Source organism: Podarcis filfolensis (assembly GCF_964270895.1).
Source record: "Podarcis filfolensis genome assembly, chromosome: 4".
In the NCBI taxonomy this organism is placed as follows: domain Eukaryota; kingdom Metazoa; phylum Chordata; class Lepidosauria; order Squamata; family Lacertidae; genus Podarcis; species Podarcis filfolensis.
Genome location: NC_139607.1, coordinates 21,315,099 through 21,341,333, shown reverse-complemented (window position 1 = coordinate 21,341,333; position 26,235 = coordinate 21,315,099). Strand labels below are relative to the sequence as shown.

The following is a 26,235-nucleotide window of genomic DNA, read 5'->3' as shown; positions in this document are numbered from 1 at the left end:
GCTTCTCCTATTGCACAGCGATACCAGAGGCAAAAGAATAAAGGTTACGAAGAATGATAGAATTCTGAACATGCTCAGATCATTGATTAGATTTCTGCCAGCAAAGAAACGTCTCCTTTGATGAACATTTCTTTCAAGTGGCATGTCTCTCTGAGTGTTATTTTATTTCTCCTAAAGCTAACAGGTGTGTCCCTCTGCCCCGCTGGCTGATTAACTGTCTTGCTTTCATCCAATACAATAAACAAGTAATTAAAATAACAGTACCTTTTAAAGGCTACTATGCAATGTAGGTAACAGTTTGGGCATGCATGCCACTATTATATATTTGTAAAATAAATTCGTCTGAATTAAAAGATGTACAGGTTCAACAAAATCAGTTTTGGAAATCATTTAAGGGGCTTTGAACTCAGCAGCCCACATTTGATGATCTAGATGAACTAATTTTACTGATTTATCATACAAATGAATGTTTTCAGCCATGATTGATGTTCTATTTTATTATTTTATAAAGCTTTGCAGCTTGTTCTAGGTGGTTCCACTAATTTCAGTGAGACAAAAGCTTTAGCACTACAATCTTCTAATGCTTGGATCTCATTATTTTACTCCTGGTAAACATCACACAAAAGAGAGAAAATAAAACATAACATTAAGTTTTGCTACCATGCATTTGTACTAGATAAAGAGACAAATCTTGAACAAATCAAGGCGATCCAGCTTTGTAATATACCTGTATCACAACTGGGGTGGGTGTGTTAAAAGATGGAGGCTTTTCTATAGCTGTCCTACACCAAACCATTCACATGACATTAACTCACATATCCCTGATATTCTTCCCCCAATCCAGATTTTCAAAGGGCTTGGAACCCCAATATTCCGTTTTTGCAGAATATTTTAAGAAGAGGGGAACACTAAAAATATGGCCTCCCAACAGTCTACATTTCATTCTGATGAACTGGTAGATCAAGCCTGGGGGGGGGGGGAAAGTAAGACATGGACAGAGGTGGAAGCATCTGGTGAACTGAAACTATAATGGGGTGTCAGTTACAGCAAGATATTCGAGAAGCTGAGCATGGCACTGCCCTCCTCTGATAGAAAATAGTTTGGGGAAGGAGACCCGACTCAGCAGAAGCAGATCATAACCTTGTATGCCCCTATTCCACTCCACAGGCAAAGAAAACTTACAAAAGATGAATGAGAAAAGGGTATATTTAGGCAAACAAGTGGATTTGGCTGAACAGGTTAGAATGCAACATCTAAAGGCACAAACAGAAGCAGTGCAGAATATCTGATAAAGATCTCCTACAGGGAATAAGAAAATTAATAGCAGCTTTGGGTTGGAGGAGATCAGATTGGGAGAATGATCCTGACAGTGCAGGGCTTAATCCTTTCTTCCACACGCTGTATTCTCACTCAAAGATTGATTCTCCACCCTATGATCTGGTTTGCTTTTTGCCATGGAGAGGAAAACCTTCTGATTTTATTCATTTATTTGTACATTTACAGTGTGAGGGAATTTGGAACTGGAAAACAGAAAACGACAAAAGGGTTAGATCCCACTGCTTTGGTATAAATCCAGTCACTGCCCTTCCCCCTTTATTAATCTTTTTAAGTAATCAAGGATCTCCTGCATCACGTCTAGGTGCACCCGAAGATTTGTAACACTCTTCTTGCTGGAACTGACAGCCAACCCATTCTGACATGAAGAAGAAGAAGAAGAAGAAGAAGAAGAAGAAGAAGAAGAAGAAGAAGAAGAAGAAGAAGAGTTTGGATTTGATATCCCGCCTTTCACTCCCTTTAAGGAGTCTCAAAGTGGCTAACATACTCCTTTCCCTTCCTCCCCCACAACAAACACTCTGTGAGGTGAGTGGGGCTGAGAGACTTCAAAGAAGTGTGACTGGCCCAAGGTCACCCAGCAGCTGCATGTGGAGGAGCGGAGACGCGAACCCGGTTCCCCAGGTTATGAGACTACCGCTCTTAACCACTACACCACACTGGCATAACAGAACATGAACCTATTTAGCATGGAAAAGGAACGTTAATTAAAAAAAAAACTGCTTACCACAGGGCAAGCCGCTGCTCTATTTCCTTTAAAAAGTTGGTGTGAAATTTGTGCAAAGGTTCAAAGTTGGAAAAGATGAGATTCTTCAGTGCTTCTGGCATGCAGTCTTCCTTGCTAACTGTGCTCTGGAACCACTACAAAGACAAGGAAAAGCAATAAGGCAGGTCACCTTTGGGTCCAAGTCTGTTGAGTAGCATAGCCTTTCCATGGGGCTAAAAGAGCATAGGTTCTGCTTGGTGAATGACTCTCCCCAGCAATATCACATCACAAATTTGCATCTTGGCTCAGCCAAAGGGTGCTATATATAACGGAGAAAAAGACACAGCACGCCTTATAAACAAAGTAAATTAGCTTCTAGAATGTGTTTACTGGGAATGTATAAAATGTTTAAGAGTTTACTATGTTGGGGTCAAGAGTATGTTGGGGTGGCAGCGTTATATGAAGGGGTTAAGTTTAAAATAGCATGTATATGTTGGTGGCCAAGAAAAGCTGGGTTCTTTTTATTGTGTTAAAGGATTGTAAAATTTCAGTTCTGATTGGTTTGCTGCATAGAAATTCTTGGTCACTAATTGGATGAGAAAAGTGACTTGATGAGGAGAGGCCACTCAAAGTGGGGTAGATCAGGAGCCGGCCATTGCCTCACATATTCCCCATCCGGTAGGGAGAAGGTATTGAGCAAAATATATCAATTAATTTTTGGTATTTTCCCCCCTACCACAAGAAGAGGGTTGCGAGGGAGGGAATGCACAACCCCCTAGAATCCCTTAAGTTAAGTTTTGTCCAGAAAAGCTCATGGCGGTGTGCGTAATGCAAAAGCAGACATACCGACGTGATAACTTCAAGGTCTTTCAGGTAAGTTCGTTCTGTGGTGGAAACTTCTTTAGCAATGAAGTATGCTTTGTCAGTTGGAAACCTCTAAAAACAGCAAGAAACATAGGTTTTTGTCTTTACCCAAAGAGTAAGTTCACAAATTGAAGAAAAATAATAAGGAAGGAGGAGTGGGTCCATTATAATTTAGAGGATTATAATTCAGAGAATTTTGGAAAAGCCTTGCCCAATGTGATACAGTGGTACCTCAGGTTACATACGCTTCAGGTTACAGACTCCACTAACCCAGAAATATTACCTCTGGTTAAGAACTTTGCTTCAGGATGAGAACAGAAATTGTGCAGCAGCGGTGCAGCGGCATCAGGAAGCCCCATTAGCTAAAGTGGTACCTCAGGTTAAGAACAGTTTCAGGTTAAGAACAGACCTCCAGAACGAATTAAGTTCTTAACCTGAGGTAGCACTGTATATTTTCAAAAATATGAAACTTTTTTAGCTGCTATGTCTTTATTAAAAATGGTTTTAGACTGCTCTCTCATACAAAAAATCAAGGTGCTGTACAACAAAATATACAGTAAATCATAGTACACCACAAAAATGTTAACAAGTTTAAACAACTGGACACAGCGGCTGCAGAACTCCCAAGTGTCCCTATTTTCCAAGGACATCCCTGATTTAGAGAAGCCGTCCTGGTTTCTTATTTGATCTCTGAATGTCCCACTTTTCCCTAGGATGTCCCTATTTTCACTGGAGAAATGTTGGAGAAATATGAAATTTTAACTAAAGATTTGAGGTTAACTTTTTATGGTCGTGGGGCTTCCAACGCAGGATTTGTGAGAACATGATTTTTCAAAGGACCCTCTCAAAACCCCCACGAAATAGTAAGAAACTCCCATGCCCATGGATGCCTCCTGTAATTTCCTGGATCTGTTGTCATCCTATGTAAAAAAAAAAAAAAGAATCAAGAAGATCCAAAGATCCATGAGGATCTGTGCCCTGAGTCATTTTTGTGGTGCTGAAAAGCACTGGAGCTGTGGTTTTTAGCACAAAGCTGCCACTGCAAGCTTTGTTTTGATAGAGTTTTCTGATGGAATTTTGGGGATTTTTGGGGGGGGGGGCGGGTACCATGTAAAATCATGCAAATGTCAGAAGTTCCATTTTAATTCTCCTGGATGTGACATTTGTCTGAACCCTGTGGAAAAGCAAAAAATATATCTCTATGTCCTTTCTCTTTCTGTATGAAGGAGTGACCCAGGGGAGGGGAGGAGAGAAGCAATCAGGAATTGACTCTCCCTCTTATCTATTTCTGGATCAAGATTCGTTTTTGGCTTATATGTACTTAGTATTTTCAGTATTAGGATACAATAAGGGGCACATACTGCTTCCTCCATGTATGTAAATATGGGCAAGAACTGTTTGCATGCAGGACAGTTAGCACTCCATGCAGTAATTGACCAAGAATGACTTCATATCCATATTCCAAACAAGGCAAGAAGTACACGTCATACCTCCGAGAAACCTAATGAATTTCATGATTCACAAATGGCAAAGGAAAGCTCTGAGGTTTACATATAAAGAAATTGCATTCTCCTGCTACCTTACCCTAAAGACATAAACTCTTCCAGGCAACGCAACAACTTTTACTGCCCTGCCTCCATCCAACGATCAGTGATGTGCTAAGCACACCCTGTAGCCAACATTGGAGCACTTCTAAGCAAGCTTACGCAGAAGTAATCAAGAGTTCACTGGCACTTGCTCTCTAGTAAGCACAAAGCAGGATTGCAGCCCAGGTTTTCTTCATTGTGATGGTTGTCAAAGGGGCATTGTCAAACGTGGATGTATTATGATTTGGCTGTCTACAAAGTGCAAGGAAAAAGCTCAAATCAGCTGTACAGTCAGCCAACTAGCCAACACGTGGAATGGAAAATCCGCTTCCAGGCTTTTGACTTCATTCTTCATGCACTTTGCCTGCCTTGTCGAAGAAGGCAGCTGAACCCTACTGTGTGCTCCATTAGAAGAATCAAGGCTAAGAGCTGCCTAATCGTGCCTTGCGACTGAGAGCAAGAGCAGAGAGTTGGATATTATCAGTGTGGGTGTAAGCAACATCAGGCAAAGGGGACCTAGTGAGGTGGCAATAGGAAGAAAAAGGCATTGAATCCAAGGGATTGGGGTGTGTGGGAGAAGATAGGAACCCTGTTCCCTAACATGTACAGAAAGCTTTTCTTTGCATCTATGGGGAAGCATTCAGATACGAGCAGACACCCTTGGTCTGACTAATACAGTGCACCAAGAGCTCAACCACATGAATCTGCTGATGGTGTAGTTCAACATCAGAGGCAGGTGGACAATATTTGTGGTAGATGTGGCCTCCATTACTTGTGAATCACTATATCAATTTGACCACACAAATTCATTGCATCACCTACTTTGTGGTAACAGGAATTTATTTTTCAGTTGTTGTTTTTTTAAAGTTAAAAAAGGAAAGAGAAGTCATTTGTGGAAAGGAAATGCCGCAAATCAAAGGCTCGCTTCCCAGCAGCCCAGTGACTTTGAAAGATCACTGCTTGAGCCCTTTAGATCTGTTAAGTGTTAAAAAAATTAGTAGCAGACACTTATGCTCTGTTAAGCATATGCTAGTTCCTTGTATAAAAAATGAAGGTTGGTTGGACGGAATCTGACAGAATAATAAATGCAGTTATAATCCTATGTGTTTCAGACATGTCAGATATCGTAACCAAAACGGTAAGAGCATCAAGTACCTTCCTCCTGACTTCCTCTTCATCATCAGTGCGGACACCAGTTTGGTCATTCATCAGAGGACTGACTAATGGAGAAGCTTGCCTGTTATCAGGACTCAAATTAGGAGACAACGTTGCATTTGTCATAGCTGGTCCGCCTTGGGAATTGATGGACAGTTCTGAAAGGTGGGGGCTGCCAGTGAGAGAGCCTGCTGAAGGAACAACAGAGTAAAATTCAGAACAATTTAGAAATATTACTTTTTAGCATATATGAGAATTCTAGCCAAGAACCTCAGCCTATGTAAATGAGATGGTTCCAGCTAGTTAAATCAAGCTACTAGTTTTATCTGAAGAGCTAATCTGCCTATTTAATGCGTATGGAGAACGGACTTGAGTAAGATTCGCATTGTATTACAGCAGTGAAGAAAGAAGAATGTAGCCTTGCTTGAGCATCTGCTTCTTTCCTAGCATGTGATGAATCAAGTTAGAACAGCTTTAGAGAGGCAGCTTTGTGGGATGTATGAGCTTCTGTTGTTAGATCTTATTCCACTCACACATTTCAGATGCCACAATAAATTATTCTTGCTCCCTCTCCCCCTTCATGAACAAAAGGAAGAAGTTTTCAAGCTTCTGTTTTTAGTTTTAAGCAAACCAGCTTCCCACTATATCTGACTATAGGAACTGGCTTTTTCAAGTTAGTCGAAGCAAACCGGGATCAAATTGTGGTTTCAGATCCCAGATTAACCAATTAACCGTGGTTAAAACCAGTCACCGTTTCCTGGATCCAGGCACAAGAGGAAACTGCATTTTGTTCAAAGCCGTGACGGGAAGTTTTAAACCTCCTCCTCTTGCACACAAATGGGGGAGCACATGAATCGGAGGCTAAGACCTGCTCATCTTCATAACTTTGAATTGAGCCATACGGTCAAAGGACCTTGGTCTTTGTTCCAGTAGGCAATAAAAATGTCCGATCTGCAGCCAGCTCAAAAAAAGAGGTAAAGCTTGCAGCTTTCACTACAAATTCAAAATGTATGGTTTTTAATCATCCATTAGTACTAATACCCAATTAGCAGCACCCAAAGAAAGAGAGACATTTTTCTCACTGAACTCCAACCCCCAACACTTGTTATGCATAGAGATACAAGCAAAGTGTCCTGCTCTGTCCTCTCCCCACAATTTTATTTGAAAATTCATTGTCTTCCTCATCACTTAATCTAAATAGAAACGAATGGGGATAGGGGTGGGATTCAGTTCAGATGGTTGGGGAAATCCTGTAATCAGAAAAAAATATGAGATGTTTAAGAAGCAGTCAAGTTGTGTGGGAGAGAGTAATACTGTCCAAAGAGGACGTTGTCAAAGCTGTAAATTTTCTCTGTGCTCTACTATTAGTTTTAGTACATAATAAATGTAGAAACAGAGAGAGTTACCCTATAGTTAACTGGCGTTTTATTCACCCTCCTACAAACTTAAACTCCAGAAATGCAACTGATTAAAATTATTTCACAGGGTGCTAACAGAATAAGCATTAGAAAGAGCAGAATCTAGAGGAGGAAAGTGATTTTCTATGTCAATGTCACATCTAGAACAAAGGGAGCAAACTACTCAAGCCCTCTTGCTACGTACAACATAAATATGTACAGTGTACCTTTTCAAGTTATTCCACGCTCCTCTGACTGTTTTGGGATTGAAATGCTAGCATTACATTGATACAATAGATGTTATTTTTAAAAAAGCATGTGGAAGGACCACTTCAAAATGTTCGCTGTTGTTAAGCCTAAGAAAAGTGTACAAAAAAGTGTGAAAATGGACAATTGCACACTTTGGTGGCTACGTGAAAGACAATGGCCCCAAAGGGCTTTAAATGCTGTCCTCCTTTCTTGGATGAAATCTACCATTTCTTTTTAACATAAAGTAGTCATCAAGCTCACATTCACTATATATTTCCAACCACATATTTCTGCAACCCATTAATCTTCCTTCATGCTTTACAAAAGCATCTTAATTTAGGGAAACAAATAAGCTGTCAGCTAGTACAGCTAACAATACCCATCATGTTCACGCACAAATGATAGGCTCTTTATTACAAACATATCAAGAAGTTTCATCTGAAATTTATCTTGGAAGCCCCAGTAAAATATAGCACAGCATCAAAAATTCAGAGAGATTATGATCAATTTGTTTTTCAGCAGGACCTAAATAGTGTATAGATTTTTGAGCTGCACTAGCAAGTTTCATATTTATCTCATCATCTTTATCAGCACCAAATCAAATTATGCAGAGCAAATGGGATACTTGCCTGTAGATATATATATATATATATATATATGCCTCAATGAAATAAATTTACCCACAATTCCAGGCTATGCAGATGCTCAGGAAAATCTGAGAGAAAGCCAGAGCTTGTTACACAAATGTCAATTTTATTGACACTAGTACACAACTGTATACAATAATTTCATAATAAAATTAATGCAGTTATAAGAAAAAGAAGGAGGGAGGGGCCCTAAGGTCAGGAAATCGTATTTTCTAAGTTTACAACTGGTATGTTTTCAAACGACATGTACAAAAGACCTACAAGAATCATAGTATCACCTCAAATATGTAGTAAAAACACAGAAATTCTGGCACCGTGCCTGCCCACATGACAGAAGAAAAGAAACATTAGCATCCATATGTGAAGTTTTCTGCTTCTCAGACATTAAGCATCTGAAATCTAAGTTTACGAACTGGCCACAGCTAATCATAGGAAGTAGCAGCTATACATGACCAAGAAGCTTGCTTTTATTTCTCTAGATCTTCAACAACTGAAGTGGTGTATTTGCCATTATAGAGGAGGGCATCCGTATGGCAGCCTGATGCAAATGCTTGGGCTGTCCCATCAAAACACTTGCTGTACTGTTGAGGGTTCCTGTCTGACTCGTGGCTCAGCTAGATAGCATGGAAGCTCCAAAGGCATTAATCAGCACCTCAGCAAAGGGTCTCTCTGTGCAGCCTACTGCAATTCAGAACTGGTGTTTCGCAGTTCTCTGAATCTAAACTCCACTAAGGTTTGGTTGGGGACAGTTCACAGCAAAAAAGTCAAGATTCCTTTGAGCGTTCTTAATTTAGTATCACCCAGTGACCACCAAATGTAAGATAGTTGCGTTTCCAAAGGCTTAATTAATACAGTGTTTCCCCCCTGTCAAAATATCCAGGAAGAAGAGACTAAACAAATACTGCATAGAATTGAGATCTAATCATTTTCTTACTTGCAGCTGCATGTGTGGAAGATGCCACACACATTTTATGCTACAGGGTTGGTGGACTGGAATCTGGGGATTAGCAAGGGACAGGCTATAGGAGTCAAAATGCAGAAGTATTTCTCTGTTACCTGGTACCCCTTCGTTGCTTATAAGGACAAAGAAGATGATAAATTGCTCCTTCTAATTTCACAAAGACCCCATTGTGGTCAGACGCAATTCCTAAGCATTCATGGACGCTTGATTGATAGCAGCATAACCTACGCCTGCTTTATCTTATGCTACATTGCAAATTCTGCCTCAGTTGTGAGAGTTATTGGATGTCATATCTGTACCAATATCGACAAATTACCTATCTTTCTATCTACTGAAGGCCAAAGGCTAGGAACTAAAATGGACAGAAGGCTTCACAGCATTTTCGCCATGCTGTACGTTATGATCTAGATTAAAATCAGCCTTGCCTTTTAAGCAGAACTCTTTTGCTCTTTGCCTGCCAAGCAGATGCACTGCTTTGAACTTATCACAATGCATACCAAGACATGTGATAAGCTACATCCTAGAAATGCTATGTAACTTCCAAGAGCTCATGCGAGAACAAAGGTGGAAGGCTTCTCTCCTTAATAACCATCTGTCAAGTCTTCAAAGTCTGCTGTTTCCTACAAGGAGTTGCAGAAAATCACAACACATTACAAACATATTGTACGATTTGAAGTTCACTTCAGTCATATTAGCTTTGGGAGAACGGCTCACATGGTGCCTTTCTGTAAAATGGGGCACCTTTGAGAAATGCTTCCTATGAACACATATATAATTGCCCTGTAGAAAACAAGTGGTATTTCAGGGGGCTGTAAGGTAGCCAAAGACGTAACTCTAGCCTTGAAGTAATGAATGCAGTATTTTCCTGGTAGAAAGCTTATTCACTGGCCAAAAAAAGTAAGATTCTCTGGAACTCTTCTCTCTCAAAACTCATTTCTCCACATAAGCAAGGACTCAGCTGATGCCTTGAAGGGTGTCTTTATATAAATATTTAACCCCAAGCAAGCATTTGGATTGCTAATCCATATGTAATTACACATAGGATTGTACTGTCTTAGATCTATGTCTGCATAACTCCCCACCCCAATCTGTTTGATGCCCAGCTGAATAATGCAGATGATGTGTAATGTGAACTAATCCCTAGAAGGATTCATAGCAAGTCTATAAAAAAGGCTTTCAAATAAGATTAAAATTTCCTTTAGACTTCTATAACTAAAAAATTTGCATCACTGAACTGGGATACTCGTAAGATTGTTATTTTGGACCTCAAAAATATTTAAATGCTGGTTATTTAATTTTTTTCCTTGGTACACACTAGAGTCAGAAATGCAAATGCCTCTAAATCAAACTGATGCATTCCACATTCCTCATACTATAAAATGGAGGGTGAATAGTAATTTTAGCTTCATGTCAAAGCATCCAGATTGACTTTAGAACCTGAAAATCAAGCGGTGTTCTTGTCATTCCTCAGATCATCAACAACAAAATAAGGATTCCCTCAAGCAAAATTTGAGGTGGAAGTGCTGGAATGGGGTAGGGACAGGTTGCTTATATTGGCTTATGTATAGCTATTTTTTTAATTAAAGAATCACCACCAAAAATCTAACCACCTTTTCTTTAAAAAAGAAAATGAAAACAGACAACGTACTCAAAAGACTGATGGAAAGCAGACACATTCAGTAAGAACGTGTTAAAGAAATGTAGATTTATAACCAGCACTCAATAATAACAAATAAAGGTACTATTGACAGCTATAGCTAAGATAGTTGAGTTCATACACTCCTCAACGGTGTCAAGACAGTTAAAACAGAATTAATTCTGAGTGTTCTTTTGTTTCACAGATCTCCCTTTCCCAATTTAAAGAAGAGGAGCCTGCAAAGATTATAAGAAGGAACAGAGAAATGGCTTTGTGTGGCCCTATCCATCCCTTTCTGAGCCTTGGGCAAAGGTGGGGGGAAGGGAGGAGAGAGGCCCATATCTTTGGGGGCAGACGAGTATTCCATTTCTGTATCAGGAAGATCTCCCCTGCGTCCTGCACAGAGCTACAATTCACAGAGTTCCTGCTACAGTTCCTAGGATTCTTTGATGGTTCAGAGAGGGATGATATTGCTTTAAATGTATAGTGCAGAGGGGCCCAGGAAAGTCATGCATCCCCTCTTACAATTTCTATGGAACGTGCAAAGCCACAGCTTGCTCTTGAGCTAATTTATTGGGCAAGAGGTTTTCAAAGGGGAGATGCAGCAAGAGGTTTCAAAAATAACATAAAATAAAAATAATGCAATTTCAGCAAAGATATGGGACAGAGGCTGCCTTGCTGAGATAAACGAAAGAGGAAGGACAAAAAGGTTTTCTTGGGTTCTTAAGGCTTGAAATGGATACCCGTGACAGTGGTGATAGGGCATGATTTGAGAGTATGGAGCAACGTACCAATGAACATGTCCCCCTGCACTTGGGTCAACAATTTGAGCAACAATTAAGCAAGGAAAAGTTTTACAGCAAGACACCAGTTAGAAAGGGTAAAGCCTTCAGTACAGGTAATAAAAAAGCAAAACGAAATTAATGTCATGCATACATAGGATAACTTCAGCCTGACATGCTTACAGACAGTCACCAAATTCAGCATTAGGTTTAGTAGCCAGGAACCCCTTCCTCTTGGGTACGAAAATCCATGCTGAAGTGATATATAATAGTATTAGACAGTGGCAGGTACAAAACTGGACAGTAACTGCAGCAGTTAGCTGATAATGGATTACCCTTTGATGGAAAACAATGTACACCATGGTAAGTCTAATAGCAATATGGGTGGGGGGACTTTTAGAGTCCCTTGTCTATTTTTGTTCTTTCCATCGCTGAACTAAGCAAAACGAAAAGGGACAGGAAAAAAATATAGTGGTTTGAATACAGTTCCTTAAAGCACACATGCATGTAGAAATAGTTGCTTATTCTAAATAAGATGCATATTAAACATTACAGAATATGTTTGCCTGCACAGTCTAGGACACTGGTCCAGTGGCGTAGCGTGGGGGGTGCAGGGGGGGCCGGCCGCACCGGGCGCAACATCTGGGGTTAGGGCAAATCCATGGGTTAGGGGGCGCAAATCCACGGGTTAGGGGGCGCAAATCCACGGGTTAGGGGGCGCAAATTACTTGCCTTGCCCCGGGTGCTGACAACCCACGCTACGCCACTGCACTGGTCCAATCCACATGTGCAAGCAAGCATGTGCTGCAGCTACTGTCCGTTTTGGCTTCACATCTCCCTAAGAAAGCAGTGATCCTGCTAAAAAGCAATTTTGTAATGGATCCAATCATTTTAAGTGCTGCCTTCACTGGAAAGCGAAGGGCATGGTGGCTCCATATCATCACCACGGTCCAAATATTTGTGCAGAAGGTCACATTCGTTTATTCATCAGTTTCTCCATTTTTTATTTATTTATTGCAAAGTAGGATTCTTGCAGTGGGTGACCGCGAAATAATGAATTTTATAGATGAATGCAGGATCACTGTGCTAGGAGGATATTTCCATTTCCAAGTGGGCCATTTCCCCCTCTAGCAAAAGGTCATTGGGGCAGCGTGGCAAACAATGCAAGGAACAGAAGATACACCATGCTTTGAGTATAAAGACAGAACAATGGAAAAAGGCTTTTTCCTCCCATAGAGGTACATGCTGAAAAAACATACAGTGGTATATTTCTTTTTTAAAAAACAAACAAACCATTGTTAAACAAATGACAAGAATGAGAATGAAGACCCCAGCAATTTTTTTGAATTGGTATTTTCTAAGTTTTGAATTTCCAAACATATAATTCAATGTGTGAAATATATCAGGGAACTGCCAATGATAGGAAACACAGCCAAAGTTTGTATTTTAGATCAAGTCACTATCAGAACAGCAATAAGGGGTGGGGTAGAGATAAGAAATTGGAGTGGAATATTTCGTGCCCTTCCTGAAAAGTGAGCTCTGAAATAGGTAACTCTATTCAAGCCCAAGATTGATAATTATGTTGGAAATTCTGCATAAAAAGTAATATTTGAATGATGTCATGAGCGTTTTGCTGCAGCTGCTGTGTTACGGTTGCCGTACGTCCAGAATTTCCCGGACATATCCGGAATACTGCAGCCGAAAAAAAGCCCAACAGCTCTGGCACAAAAGCCCAACAATTTTTCTGTCTGGATTTGCACATTTTGAAATACGGCGACCCTATGCTGAGTAGCATGCTCTCCATGCAAATATAAAACAGAGTGTTTGCTTTTCATTAACAAATGCTCTTTTGCACGGATTCCTGACGTGAACTTTATTCCCCTTGTTGGAAAAAGTAAAATGCAAGAGCTGCTTTAACAGATAGTTAGCTAAAACTGATCTTTCTATAAAGCACAACAGACAAGTAATCAAAAAGCTCCTCCTCATCAGTGAGATGAAAACCCATTGAAAGGGTGGGTATACTAGACTGCTTTGCAAGAATCAGAGAAACAGACCTATTCCTAACCTTTGCAAGAATCTTATGGGGGGGCGACCCACATGTATAGAACAGATGATTGAGAGTGGGGTGGGTGGGTTCATTAACAAAAAAATAAATAAATACTGCCGTATTTAGAAAGTGAACCCTCCAAAAAATGGAGACACAAAAAATATTGATCGCCACACACTACTAATACTACATTAATTTTTAAGAGGAGCGTTAAAAGGAAGTGCAACTTTTTTATTTAAAAAATAATAATCTAAAGTGAAGACCAATGTATGGACAGCCACAAAGATTCTGTAGATTCTGATAAGAAAACAAATCTGCAGGGAATGTGCAGGTACCACAGAGCATGTGAGAGACTTTAACGGGAAACCATGTCATTCTTGGGAAATTCTTGGGTTCACTTTGTATGCACCATAGAAGTGACAAGAAAAGAACTGTTGGCTGTGCGTCCTCTCCCAACACTGATGACTCATGTGAACGGGCAAGCTATTTAGTCTCCAAATGAAGAAGACAGAATGTGCACCACTCTCTCTAGGGTAAATGTGCATCAACTGTCGCCCCACAAGAGCCAGAAAAGTAGAGAGGAAGACAGGAAGTGTCACTCCCCTAATGGTTCCTCTTTTGCTACTTTCATGGAATGGTTAAAGTGGGCCTCAGTTTGGGATTCTCCCCACCATCAAAAATGCCCATTTTACTTTGCTTTAGTAGCAAAATTCCAATTTACTCCTAACTCTATGCACAACACAGAGAGCAGACATAAAGAAAGTAGTGGATACCAACAATGAGAATTCTAATTGGCAACAGGCTTGTCGTTTTCATATTTACACAATTCATATTTTTGATCTGAGCTGCACTGTTTAATAGGACTGTAAATTTAAAAACAAACAAGAGCATGATTTTATGTGGCTGAAACGGCAATACCAGCCCTATGGTTAGTGGTAAAGCTAAATTGTGCCATTTCCTTTGAGGATATTTCAGTGATGGAAAACACCATTATATAATTACGTATTGATCAAGGTAACATCTCTGTTACTGAAACAAGGACAATAATCAGGAATCATTAGAAAAGAAATCATAATAAAAAATAGAGCTGCCTATAACACGATGCCTTTAATGCAAATCTAGTGTGAGAGGGGCAAATTTCATGATAGTGATTAGTAATATCTCTCTGCAAATCGATGGTGCAACTGTACTCAAAATACAGTGTACAGTTTTGGTTCCCGCTCCTCAAATAGAGCATTGCAGTGCTAGAATGGGTGCCAAAAAGGGCAATCAAAATGATCAGCTGGCTAAAGCAACTTCCCTATGAGAAAAGGCTACAACATTTAGGTCTTTTTAAAAAGGCAAGTACAAAGAGAAGCATGATGGGTGGTCTCTAGTAATATTTGAACCCAGGGTCGCCCAATGAAGTTGAATGATAGGAGATTTTAGACAGAAGGAAATACTTTTTCAAACAGTGGCATATTTAAACTTTAGAATTTCCTGTCACAAGATGCAGAGACTTTAATATGGCTTTAAAAGGGGGCTGGACAAATCCGTGGATGACAAGGCTATCAATGGGTGGAAGCCCTTATATATTGCCTCCAGCATCAGAAACAATGGTCCAGTTTGCATGCAACTCTAAGTGGTATCATGCTTTAGTGAGAATGAGCAAGTGTGCTTCTACCCAGAGAGAAATTGCTTTGCTTCTCTCCTGCTCCTACTGATGATGTACGACCTGGCACAAAGCCATTCATTTGGTCTAGCATCACACATGAACTCAATTGTTTGTCTCACTTCCAGCAAACCACAAACAACCACCAAGGTTACTTTCCCTTTCCTGCTTGTAGTTTGTTTTGGGGAAGACAAAGCACTAGCCCAGGTTTGCACATAATACTAATCCAAACCATGTTTTACGAGTAGCATGGCAGCAGCACAACTGGGAGAAGAGCAAAATGGCTGCGGTTTTCCCTCTGGGTACCTGTATGCTTGCTCACTCTTGGTTAGGCTTAGCATTGCATGAGAATGAGGCCCAGTATGCCTCTGAATAGCACTTACTAAGGATCACAACCTGGAGAGGGCTATATTGCACTCATATTCTGCTTGTGGGTTTCCTATGCATATTCACTGGCAATGTACGGAATACCCCATTTCTCTCCTTCCCACCCCCCCAGACCCCAAACACATCATGTGGAGGCTATGCACTTGGATTGGGTAATACAAAATCCTATTTATGCTGTTTCGTTTCTGCACATTCTCTACAATGCTTAGCGAATGCGCACACAGCGGTAGGTGGCAATGTACATTCTCCACTGAATCCACATCACCACCACAACATAGACATTTTGTAGACCAATGGCCACTTCTAATCATAACATTAAGATGCTTTAGCTTAAGGAGGAAATGAACTATCGTGCAATCTGTTCGAGAATGCCGGGGGGGGGGGAATAATTGAAACAACTAGTGCTTTTGTGAAGCACCTAACAAGCCAGCGCTTTACTCCACAGTACGTTATTTCTATGCCATAATCGCCAGAAGTCAGCAAACATGCCAATAAAGGACACACTGTGTACATTCTATCTACACTTTCCAAAGTGGGCTTTTGTTTAGTTATGCTTTAAATTAAACATTCAGTAGTTAAAGGCAATGATTTGACAAACTATTCTAAACCCAAAACACAGATCACCTTCTCAGCACAACATTAAATAAAACCTTCCCTTATTAGCCCATGCTGCCGCCTAACCACAAAGTCACAGATTTGATTACTTGTTCTCTTGTCTACTAACTAAACAAAACATCTGAACTGCATTTACATCTGCACTGAACTTCACATTAGTATAACAAAAACGAGAGAGAGAGGAGGTTAAATATACCTATGCATATGTCAGCATCCCAAAGGCCTTTAAAAAACAAAACCCTAACCCTTTGGATTGTTAGAATCCTGTAAATCCCAGTTCCCATTAAATAAAAAACAGCCCTCACAATCACAGAAATAAGTTTGCTCATGCAATGGCCAAGTATTTCCAATGCAGTCTATAGTGCAAACATGTTGCCCATGCTTGCCATTTACCCTGTTCTAGGAATATGTAAAATACTGAAGAGGACTAGGCAACTATAGATTGAGTTCTGTTAAAATATTCTTACACTCAGATGTACCACTTAACATGTATTGGTTCAAGGCATCAGAAAAAGGTTATAAAACGTATCGATTTTGTTTTATAAAAATCTAAAACCATCAAAATATAGAACTGCTCAGGCTTAAAAGATGTCCTGTAACTGGCTCATTTGTTTTTCATGAGAATGAATGAATAGTTGGAATCAACTGTACTCAGCTAAACCTGTCCTCTATTATTTAATTCTGACACATTCATTTGAGAATACTTTTTCCCATACTTCCCCTCTGACCCACATTTAGCAATGGTGGCAAGGTCAATGGGTATAATTTGCTGCTTTTCTTTACTCAAGAAAGTTTCCTGAAACAAAAGGTAAATTATTTTTCTTACTCCTTACAGATTTCCTGGTTCCAATGTTCTTTATCTTATTACATTGTTAAATGAAAAAGAAAGACTGGAGCATTCCATGCCTTGCTAGATATGCAATATTCAGAGTCTACCTGACCCCCGTGTCCAAGAACGCAGCAGCTGGCAGGGTCTGCTTGTGCAAAACCATTTCAGATAATTACAAGAATGCTGACCAGCGGTCAGGTGGTGTGTGTGGGAGACTAACTCTTGTATCCTACTGCCCTCCCAATTAGCTGAATGCTTAGTTTTCAGAAACGGCTTGATCAAGATATGAACCATGTCTGAAAATGTATGTACACTTGGTTTCCCAACCAGCTAGGGATGCATGTGTAAAGCCTGCTTTAACACAGCATCTGATCTAGATACATTGGGGTTCCTGTTTCGAATTGGCCCCATGATTAATAATGACAAAATACCCGAGAAGAACATTTGCAAGTAAGATCTACTATGCTGAAAGCAATCTTACAACCAATGTATAGAAATTATGATTTCTGATGTTTAAACAAGCCCATTAATAACTACAGGAACTGAGCTTCTTTCAAAAGACTGCTTCCACACACACACACACACCCTATTTAAAGTTTGCATGTTCCATATTCTTCAACATGTTCAAATAGGAAAAAACTTGTTCAGGTCACAAATGAAACTTTTCATACTTTCAGCATTAGAATGATTTGTGGCTTTGTTGAGCAAAATATAGTATTGCTTCCTTAAAAAATGTGTCATTAAGCTCTTTTATTATTATTTTAAAAAATGCCTAGATTTGATAATATCCTTTTTTTTTGCATTTTGATTGCAATGTAAAACTTTAAACTCTAAACTGAGGCACTGGAGGGCAAGCTCTCCTTTAGAAGGAGAGAAAAGCACATGTGTGTACCATGAACTCAAATCACGTTGCTTCTCAAATAACGAACACTGCAATCCTATGTACATTTACTTGTGATTAAGTTCCACTGAAAACAGTGGGAGATGCTTCTAAGTAAAAATTAATAGGTTGGGGCTACAAGTCATCTCTATCTGGCCTATACTTCATTAAATATGACACACAACTAGAGTATAGTTTTCTTCTTAATGAACAAATCTACTAACAGGGTTGTTAGATGAGGAATCGGGTCTCCTTCCTGCCCCCCTAAAAACCCACGTCACTAGTAGATTTCACCACCTCTCTGTATAGCAGTAGCTCCTTCTAACTTCTCAAAAGGAGAAGGTTAAGAGGTTGACATGCTGCTTTGTTTATGTACTCGATGAACAACCTTCCAACAAATCACTTTCCTGTTAGGCTGGTCTATTCCTGGAAGTGCTGCTTGGTTTTCTCAGCAACTGAAGACATGAACACCATCTTCATCACTGAGGGCCAAAGACACATCCTCTACCTCTTCCTCTAGCTGGAGGCTGCCAAATGAATACTTGTTCCTTGGCATAGGGGATGAATTGAGCACTATAGGATTTCCAAACACAAGAGGGTGGGTGAAAGGATTGACCATTTCTGAATCTGAGTCACTAGACTCCGTTCCACTGCTGGTAGAACCTTCCAATATCTGGATGGTAGACATATGGTCCATCATGCCCCTAGCATACAAGGACTGTATAACTGGGCTTTGTTTCGACTGACTAGCAGCTGGCACACCATTTGCCATGTTTTTGCCTTGTGACGGGACCATTCTAACCGTCCCTCCTTTATGATACCTATCTGCTCTATAGTCTTGGTTTGGAGTGGAAGATACCTGGCTCAAGATAAATGGGTCTGTTTCAGATCTGTTGCGCGCATGTGAAACCACATCCATGTGTGGCCTTTGCGAGACTGGGGAGCGCTTGCTGTAACTGTGGCAGCTATATGAACGAGTATCATCGTCTTTACTCCTAACCCTACAGTCATGCCCGTTTTCGGAGATGTAACCCTGGGAGCCTGCTCTACTGAAACTCATGTGAGGACTTGATCCTTTGCTACTGGAAGGCAAGGGAGTAGCCAATGGACTGCGGGTATCTGGACCTCTAAACATTTCATCAACTAGAGTGCTGTGCCGTGGGACTCTGGGACTCCCACCAACATAGAAGGACATACTAGAAGGGCTGCCATCATTGCAGTCTTCAGTGAGATGGTAAGATGCCTTTATAGAGGAGATGGAAGAATCCCTGTATCTAATTCTATTACGATTTTCACCTCTATAATCAACGTAGGCACCACTGGTCGAATCACCCTCATAATTGTCATTTGTTTGGGACTGTGAGCAGGTTATCTGCCCTCTGAGGAGGTCATATTCACTATCTACATCACTGCAGTCAATGAAAGGAATTGATGTGCTACTGCCACGAGCAGCCCGGGATGCAGGACCTGTGCTCGGTTGCTGTGTCTGAGATCTACTGTGCTGTGATCTGTCCTTTGCGACCTCCTCTTCTTCCTCCATGGCTTCCATGACAGCACCATCCAGCCTCCTGCCTTCTTTTTCGGGGCTCTTTTTCAGGGAAGGGCTCATGTGGTGTCCACCATCTTCCACTGAAACTTTTAGTTCCTTCCCCTGCCGGCAGCTTTGGACTGCTGGGGAATCAGCACCGTCTCCATATGTAAAACTACAGCTCTGGAAAGAGAAAGGAAAGAGATGAGAGGGGACAGGAAGATGACAAATCAGCACCAATCTCAACATCAAGTGCTTTACAAATGCACCATACAACATAGTGCTACAAATTTAAATACGCCTTCAAGCCTAGAAAATAGAAGAGAGGAGAGCTCATTCCTTTGGTCAACTTCTGCAGCACATAGGACCCATGAAAGAGAAAACCACACTGTGGCAGAAGCACATGCTTTGGAATTGCATGCGTGAAAAGTACCAGATTCAGTCCCTGCCACCTTAGGAGAGGTAAACAGGTAATGTGGAAGACCTCCACCTGAAATCCTAGCCTAGAGAGGCACTGCCATTCACCACGGACAATATTGGGCTAAACAGACAAAACAGTCTGATCTGGTAGATGGCAGGCTGCCTATGAGAACAAAATCTAATGTCCCACAACAGTTTTGTGGATTGTCTCTCACTTATGGTACATTATCAAAGGAGATTAAAAGGTTGTGAAATGCCATCTTGTTGTTCCTATTATGTGGTTGGAGAACCTGTGGCCCTTCAAATGTGGTTGGACTCTAACTCCCATTAGCTGCAACAAGCATGGCCAATTGTGAGGGGAAGGGCGATGGGAGTTGTAGTCTAGCAACATCTCTGGAGAGCCACCAATTCCCCATCTCTAGTCTAATATGGATCTCTAAGTCATGCACTAGAATGAAGATAATACAGAAGGACGTGCTTGTTGGGACACGGGAGAGGGCCTTCTCGGTGGTGGCTGCTCTGAGACTGTGGAAGTCCCTCCCTTGAGAAGTTACGACTGGCTCCCTCCTTGCTGTCCTTCTGCTAGCAGGCCAAGACTTTTTTTGTTCCAACAGGCTTTGGGGAACTGACTGCTTTTAATGAAAAGGCCGGCGCTGGGCTGTTTTTATTGTAATTATTTGTATGTTTTTAAACAGATTTTATATATGTATGTAGTTTTAATTCTATTGAAGTTTTTTTAAAAAAATATTTTTTCCTATGTTTTTAGCAATTCTTGTTTTATCTGTAAACTGCCTTGAGACCCACCAGGGGAAAAGGCAGGGTATAAATAAATATTACAATAATCTGTGTGTGTGTGTGTCAAAACTATTGGCAAATACTATGACAAGGCAATACAGTGGTACCTCAGGTTACATACACTTCAGGTTACAGACTCTGCTAACCCAGAAATAGTGCTTCAGGTTAAGAACTTTGCTTCAGGATGAGAACAGAAATCGTGCTCCAGTGGTGCGGCAGTAGCAGGAGGTCCCATTAGCTAAAGTGGTGCTTCAGGTTAAGAACAGTTTCAGGTTAAGTACGGACCTCTGGAAGGAATTAAGTATTTAACCCGAGGTACCACTGTACTTTAGGTGAGCTATACCAGAGGGATTCAAACAAACATTTTTAAAAAATCATTACATGCCACAGGAAGTCATATCAGCCAATCCAGCTTAAGGGAAAAATTCTTTATGAATTGAGAACTTTTAGCCAAAATGCTTATAAAGACCATTACTGTTTCTGTTCTCAGCAAGGTTATTAATTTTTTCACCTAGCTTTAACTGGAATTTCACCAACAGACATTCTCTTCTTTTGAGCTGCTTCTAGGCAACAGATCAAGCTTCTCTCAGAAGGCAGCCTCGACCACAAATTAGGAACAGGTTGCCTTGGCTTGGCTTTATTTTTACCCTTCAGAATTCTGAAAATCAGGATTGTGGTGGGGGGGGAGTATTGTTTTATTCCCTGTGCTCACTGAGTGAAACCGGGTTAAATCTGGGGTCAATTTCTTCAACATTCTCAGAAAGTAGAATGGAACTGTTTACATGGATCATAAAATAACACATTCAATCCAGGAGTCTCCCCGAGGGCCAGCCTGTTATTTACTCTAAGCCTCATGGGCCAAGTCTGGCAAGTGGGCAGTGTCACCCACCTGTCAATCACTACATGTCACAATGTCAGGAAGAACTTCATCTATGTTGGCAGGGGTAGGGGAAGTGGGCATGCCTTGGCTCAAATGGGAAACCCTGGAGGACCTAATTAGGATGGCATGTTCTCCAAACCTGTCATGTCCTCTTCCTCTAAACCTTGGAAAGAAGAAGCCTACCCTGTGTAAAAATTATCCGTAAGTGCACATGCAGATTATATACAGTGGTACCTCGGGTTACATACGCTTCAGGTTACATACGCTTCAGGTTACAGACTCTGCTAACCCAGAAATAATGCTTCAAGTTAAGAACGTTGCTTCAGGATGAGAACAGAAATCGTGCTCTGGAGGCGCGGCGGCAGCAGGAGGCCCCATTAGCTAAAGTGGTGCTTCAGGTTAAGAACAGTTTCAGGTTAAGAACGGGCCTCCGGAACGAATTAAGTACTTAACCTGAGGTACCACTGTACAGCAATGCATATCTGCATAATGTATTTATTTAATCAACGAGTGACATATGAACTTGCTAGGCACGCAGTTTAAATATTTTAATGTGTGTAAGGCTTGCCTCAGAAGTACAATTAATAAACACAAATAAAAATACTGCTACTGCTTTCTACTTGGCTTGGAAACATTCCAAACCAGAGAAAAGGACAAAGTTGCTTAAAGCTGCAGTGTGGCCATTCATTTGGCCTCTCCTGACTGTGAATTATGGTACAGTGCGCAATGCTAAACATGGCCCACGCAAGACAAACAGAACTATTGGACATTTTTGCTTACAAAAGCATGAAATATAACTGACTTGTTTTGGCACCTCTGAATGCTGTTCTGAAGGCTTTGCTGTCAAGCTCCTAATAGAGTGAATCTTGCTGTGTTTCCTGGAAAGGGGTGAAAAGAAAAAAGCGAACATATTTTGCAACAAGTTAAAATGCATGTTATTTCCCACCCCTGTGAATAAATCAATGGCAGACAATCATGTCTCTAAACCCAGCTTCAAACAGACTTCTTGTCCCAAAAAAGATTTCCTCTCTGTCGTCGTATATGTATGCGGTATTTCAGTGAAGCTATGCGTTACATAAATGGCATAAAAGGAAAGGACAAGTCACTAAAAAATAAATCCACCAACTCCAAAAGATGACTCAGAACACAAACCTGTCTCTAGGATCATTCTACAGTTTAGCAAAAACACTGAACTCATCATGTGGCAGACTGGCTTAGAAACACATTTGGCAATAGCATGCAACAATCCAACCTTCTATTGTCTCAACATTTCACTGCCTGTAGCCAGCTGCGCCAATTTGCTCTCCTCATTCTGCTTTGTTTATTTAATTAAGAAGTAACTGTCTACCTATCCACAGATGGCCTGAATTCCTATGATCACAACACCAGTAATTTGAGCAGGTTTCATGGACCTGGGGTCAAGATGCAGCAAGCCCTGTAATACCTCACTGTTAACAAGCAGGAATTATTTTACAGACCATTCGTTATAACCCAAACACATGGGACAAAAAGCAATAGATAGCTAATTAGAAGGCAAAAACAAATAAACAAAAAGTTCCAAAACTCCAAAACACCTAAGCACAAAACTGGGGAAGCAGGAAGGAGAAGCCAGAAAGCGGGGTGGAGATAAAGAAAAATCTATGTCTCACTGTTTTTTTCTTGTGTATATTGCCATTTCCTTCTGGGAAGACTATTCAAGCCAAGAACACTCTCCCTATTTTCCTGCAGCTGTGTCATTTGGCTAACTGGGCTGAATGAGCATGCATGAGGCCCAAGAAAACCCTCAAAAAGTAAACAGAGCAAATTATTTTTATTGTTGTTGCAAAGACTCTTTCTCACCTTTCAAACTGTACTTTTTTGTGTCCTCCTTCTTTGACATAGTCCAGAACCTGCTTCTGAGTTCGGCCACTGGGAAGGAAACAAAACAAAACCAAGAGTTAAAACCATGAAAATAAAAGGCTGTGGAAGTACATTCTTCTAGTATTAGTGCATCCTTAACTCTGGACTGTTTCTGATGCCAGGCATGGTTATTAGTTACCAGGGACGGTAAATAAAAGCTGGAGAATCTGCTGCTATGAGAATGCCTCTGATGTCAACTCATCCACAATGCCTGGGAGTATTCATCACTCTGAATCAGCACCATCACTGTCAAAGACTCTGTCCCCACCGGCTGCAGATTCTTGGAAGTGTCGCGGAGAGGCAAGGAGCCTCGCAATGTGGTGGCACTGATTTATCGCTCAGCATGTTCTGGCACCACAAAAGCCCCTGCTCTCAGGCTACTGCTAAAACCATTCATTTCTTGCAAAAAAGCAAAACTGAATTTTCACCTACATGCCTCGGGTAGGCGGAACCGGATGTCCAAAGGTTAACAGAACCATTGTGTTACTTTCTACTTCTTTAGCATAAAAATGTTCCTTTACATATATGAGTGATTTTATGTTCAGCTGCTCACGACATGATTGCAGGCATTCACAACTGGTACCCATTAAACTGAATGCAGTCCTCTGGTTGTGTATGGTGGGCCATGCGTCCCCCAGTAATCCTCTGGCTTTTGCTGCCTGAGAATGCAAAAATGCTGCGCTACACCACACATCAGCTGATAGGCGGGGAGGCTGAGCAGCTTAAAGAAAGCCCCGCTGTGCCTTGGGTCTCTTCAGGACTTCCTCCACCCTCACTGATGTCCTTTGGGGGCTCCAAGGAGGGTCCCCTCATTAGCCACAAGGACTCTCAAGTTCTCTTCTGCCATTTCTGGGTTTGAATTGAATTCATTTAATTCTTTCCTGGCACTGTGCATATACAGTGGTTCCTTGGGTTACATACGCTTCAGGTTACAGACTCCGATAACCCAGAAATAGTACCTCAGGTTAAGAACTTTGCTTCAGGATGAGAACAGAAATCGTGCTCCGGCAGCGCAGCAGCAGCAGGAGGCCCCATTAGCTAAAGTGGTGCTTCAGGTTAAGAACAGTTTCAGGTTAAGTACGGACCTCCAGAACGAATTAAGTACTTAACCTGAGGTTCCACTGTATATAGTTGCATGCAAGTGATTTGCACGTTAAGTGGGGGGACGCCTGCACACCCACGCCCACCCACACCCCTATGAGTTCCATAAGCTGTAAGGTTCTCCAAGAGGTCAAATGGTTTGTTACTACAAGCCAAGATGGGGTGCAGTCAACTCTATCCAAACCTTTACACAGATGTTATCTGCCTACTCTGAAACAGTGAGTGTGAAGCTTAGCAACTTGCAGCACTGCCCAGCCACTCTTAAGAGCAGAAAGATATATCAGACATTGAGAAAACTTGTGTTCCGTGCCATTCAACTCCCTTGTTGGGTACATTTCTAACCTATCGCAAAGACTGATGAATTCTCTTGTGGGAACTATTTCAAGGACCTCAGTTACTTATGTACCTGCCTCAGGCAGTTCTATACTCTTATACCACTTCTAAGGAACCACCACCACAACGAGTTATGAATTTTTAAGAATACTGTTGTTGAAATTCCAAATTTTAATTGCCCAGGTGGCTCCAGTTCAGAAAATTTGGTGGTGAAAGCTGCTGGTCGCTGCTATTAAATGCCGTATTTATTTGATTCCCACACCCCTTTCTCCAGAGAGGGAACACTGAATTATGCATTAGGCTGCATACAGAGGCACTGAAGCTGGAGCTATGAAACTCTGTCCTATTAAGCATCTGAGGAAACTCATATCTGGCTTAAAACTATGTTCAGCTATTCAAAATGGACGAAAACATTAATAATTTAATTTAATGCTATTTTAACATTAGAAATACATAATGCTAGTCACACTATCGTCTGCTTCACCACATCTACAAACTGGTAGTAGCCAGCTAGTAACCAGGGTCTCCTGCCCCGTGTGCACATGTCACAAGAGACATGTATGTGTCAATCATACATGATGCCATGCATGCAACCGCTTGCACAGAGGCAGTATTTGTGCAAGAAATCTGCCAAGCGTGAAACGTCTCAAAAAGTTAGTTCTGTGGATAAATAAAGCAAAACACACTGTGTGCTATCAAGAGTGTGCATTATTATCCGAACAATATATTTTCCTTGCGAACTAGGCAATCAGCTGAAAAGCTATGATTTAACATGCCATTTTAATTTTCTGTTAGGAAGCTGTCCCTATAGATACTAAGTGAAAGTGTACTAAAGATTCAAATGAAGATGGTTCTGTCTCTGTATGAATTTTTTTTAAAAAAAAGAAGATTAACAAATAGTGCATGCCTTTGGACAGAATGATGTCAATTTTCTCTTTGCATTAAAATAAAAAAGTACCTGAGGCATTGCTATTGTCAGTCTCTTACTAAGCTCTTCAGAATACTTGAGGATACCATGGTTTTGCTTTAATTAAGACTCTGCAAGCAGGGCTGGGGAACGTGTGGCCCTCCAGATGTTGTTGGAACTACAACTTTCATAATCACTGACTACTGGCCCTTCCAGCTGGGCTGATGGGACTTGGAGGACCACAAGTTTCCCATCCCTTTCTTAAATACAATTCAAACATATAGACTAAAACAATTACAGTGGTACCTCGGGTTACATACGCTTCAGGTTACAGACTCCGCTAACCCAGAAATAGTGCTTCAGGTTAAGAACTTTGCTTCAGGATGAGAACAGAAATCGTGCAGCGGCAGCGCGGGAGGCCCCATTAGCTAAAGTGGTGCTTCAGGTTAAGAACAGTTTCAGGTTAAGTACAGACCTCCGGAACGAATTAAGTACTTAACCTGAGGTACCACTGTAGACTAAAGTTGCTACTTAAGACAAGAGGAAAGTCAAACATATGATCAAATACGATAAGTCAGACTATTGGTTGGCCCTTTTAGCCCAGAGTTAGCCAATGTGGTCCTCTCCAGATGTTGTGGAACACAAGTC

General features: G+C 41.0%; 2 protein-coding genes across 15 annotated transcripts in view; both read right to left on the bottom strand.

Annotated features, from left to right (window-relative positions):
• Window positions 1-26,235, bottom strand: part of FARP1 (FERM, ARH/RhoGEF and pleckstrin domain protein 1) — a 201,196-nt gene that overhangs the window by 32,402 nt on the left and 142,559 nt on the right. For 4 of the 14 annotated variants that reach the window (XM_083610515.1, XM_083610512.1, XM_083610513.1 and 1 more), the window contains exons 11-16: window positions 23,187-23,255; window positions 22,162-22,225; window positions 19,192-19,435; window positions 5,644-5,831; window positions 2,885-2,974; window positions 2,060-2,193 (exon numbers count right to left, since the gene is read on the bottom strand). In XM_083610515.1, the coding sequence (XP_083466641.1) occupies window positions 2,060-2,193; window positions 2,885-2,974; window positions 5,644-5,831; window positions 19,192-19,435; window positions 22,162-22,225; window positions 23,187-23,255 (789 nt within the window). Of the gene's footprint in view, window positions 1-2,059; window positions 2,194-2,884; window positions 2,975-5,643; window positions 5,835-19,191; window positions 19,436-22,149; window positions 22,226-23,186; window positions 23,256-26,235 lie in introns of all 14 variants that reach the window. The other 10 variants (XM_083610518.1, XM_083610510.1, XM_083610516.1 and 7 more) reach the window with 3 other exon arrangements.
• LOC310761225 (uncharacterized protein) lies at window positions 8,023-19,185 on the bottom strand. The gene is made up of 2 exons (XM_083611073.1): window positions 12,088-19,185; window positions 8,023-11,898 (listed from the first exon to the last, which is right to left on the bottom strand). The coding sequence occupies exon 1, from the start codon at window positions 18,917-18,919 to the stop codon at window positions 18,173-18,175; it is 747 nt and encodes a 248-aa protein (XP_083467199.1). The 5' UTR covers window positions 18,920-19,185; the 3' UTR covers window positions 8,023-11,898; window positions 12,088-18,172.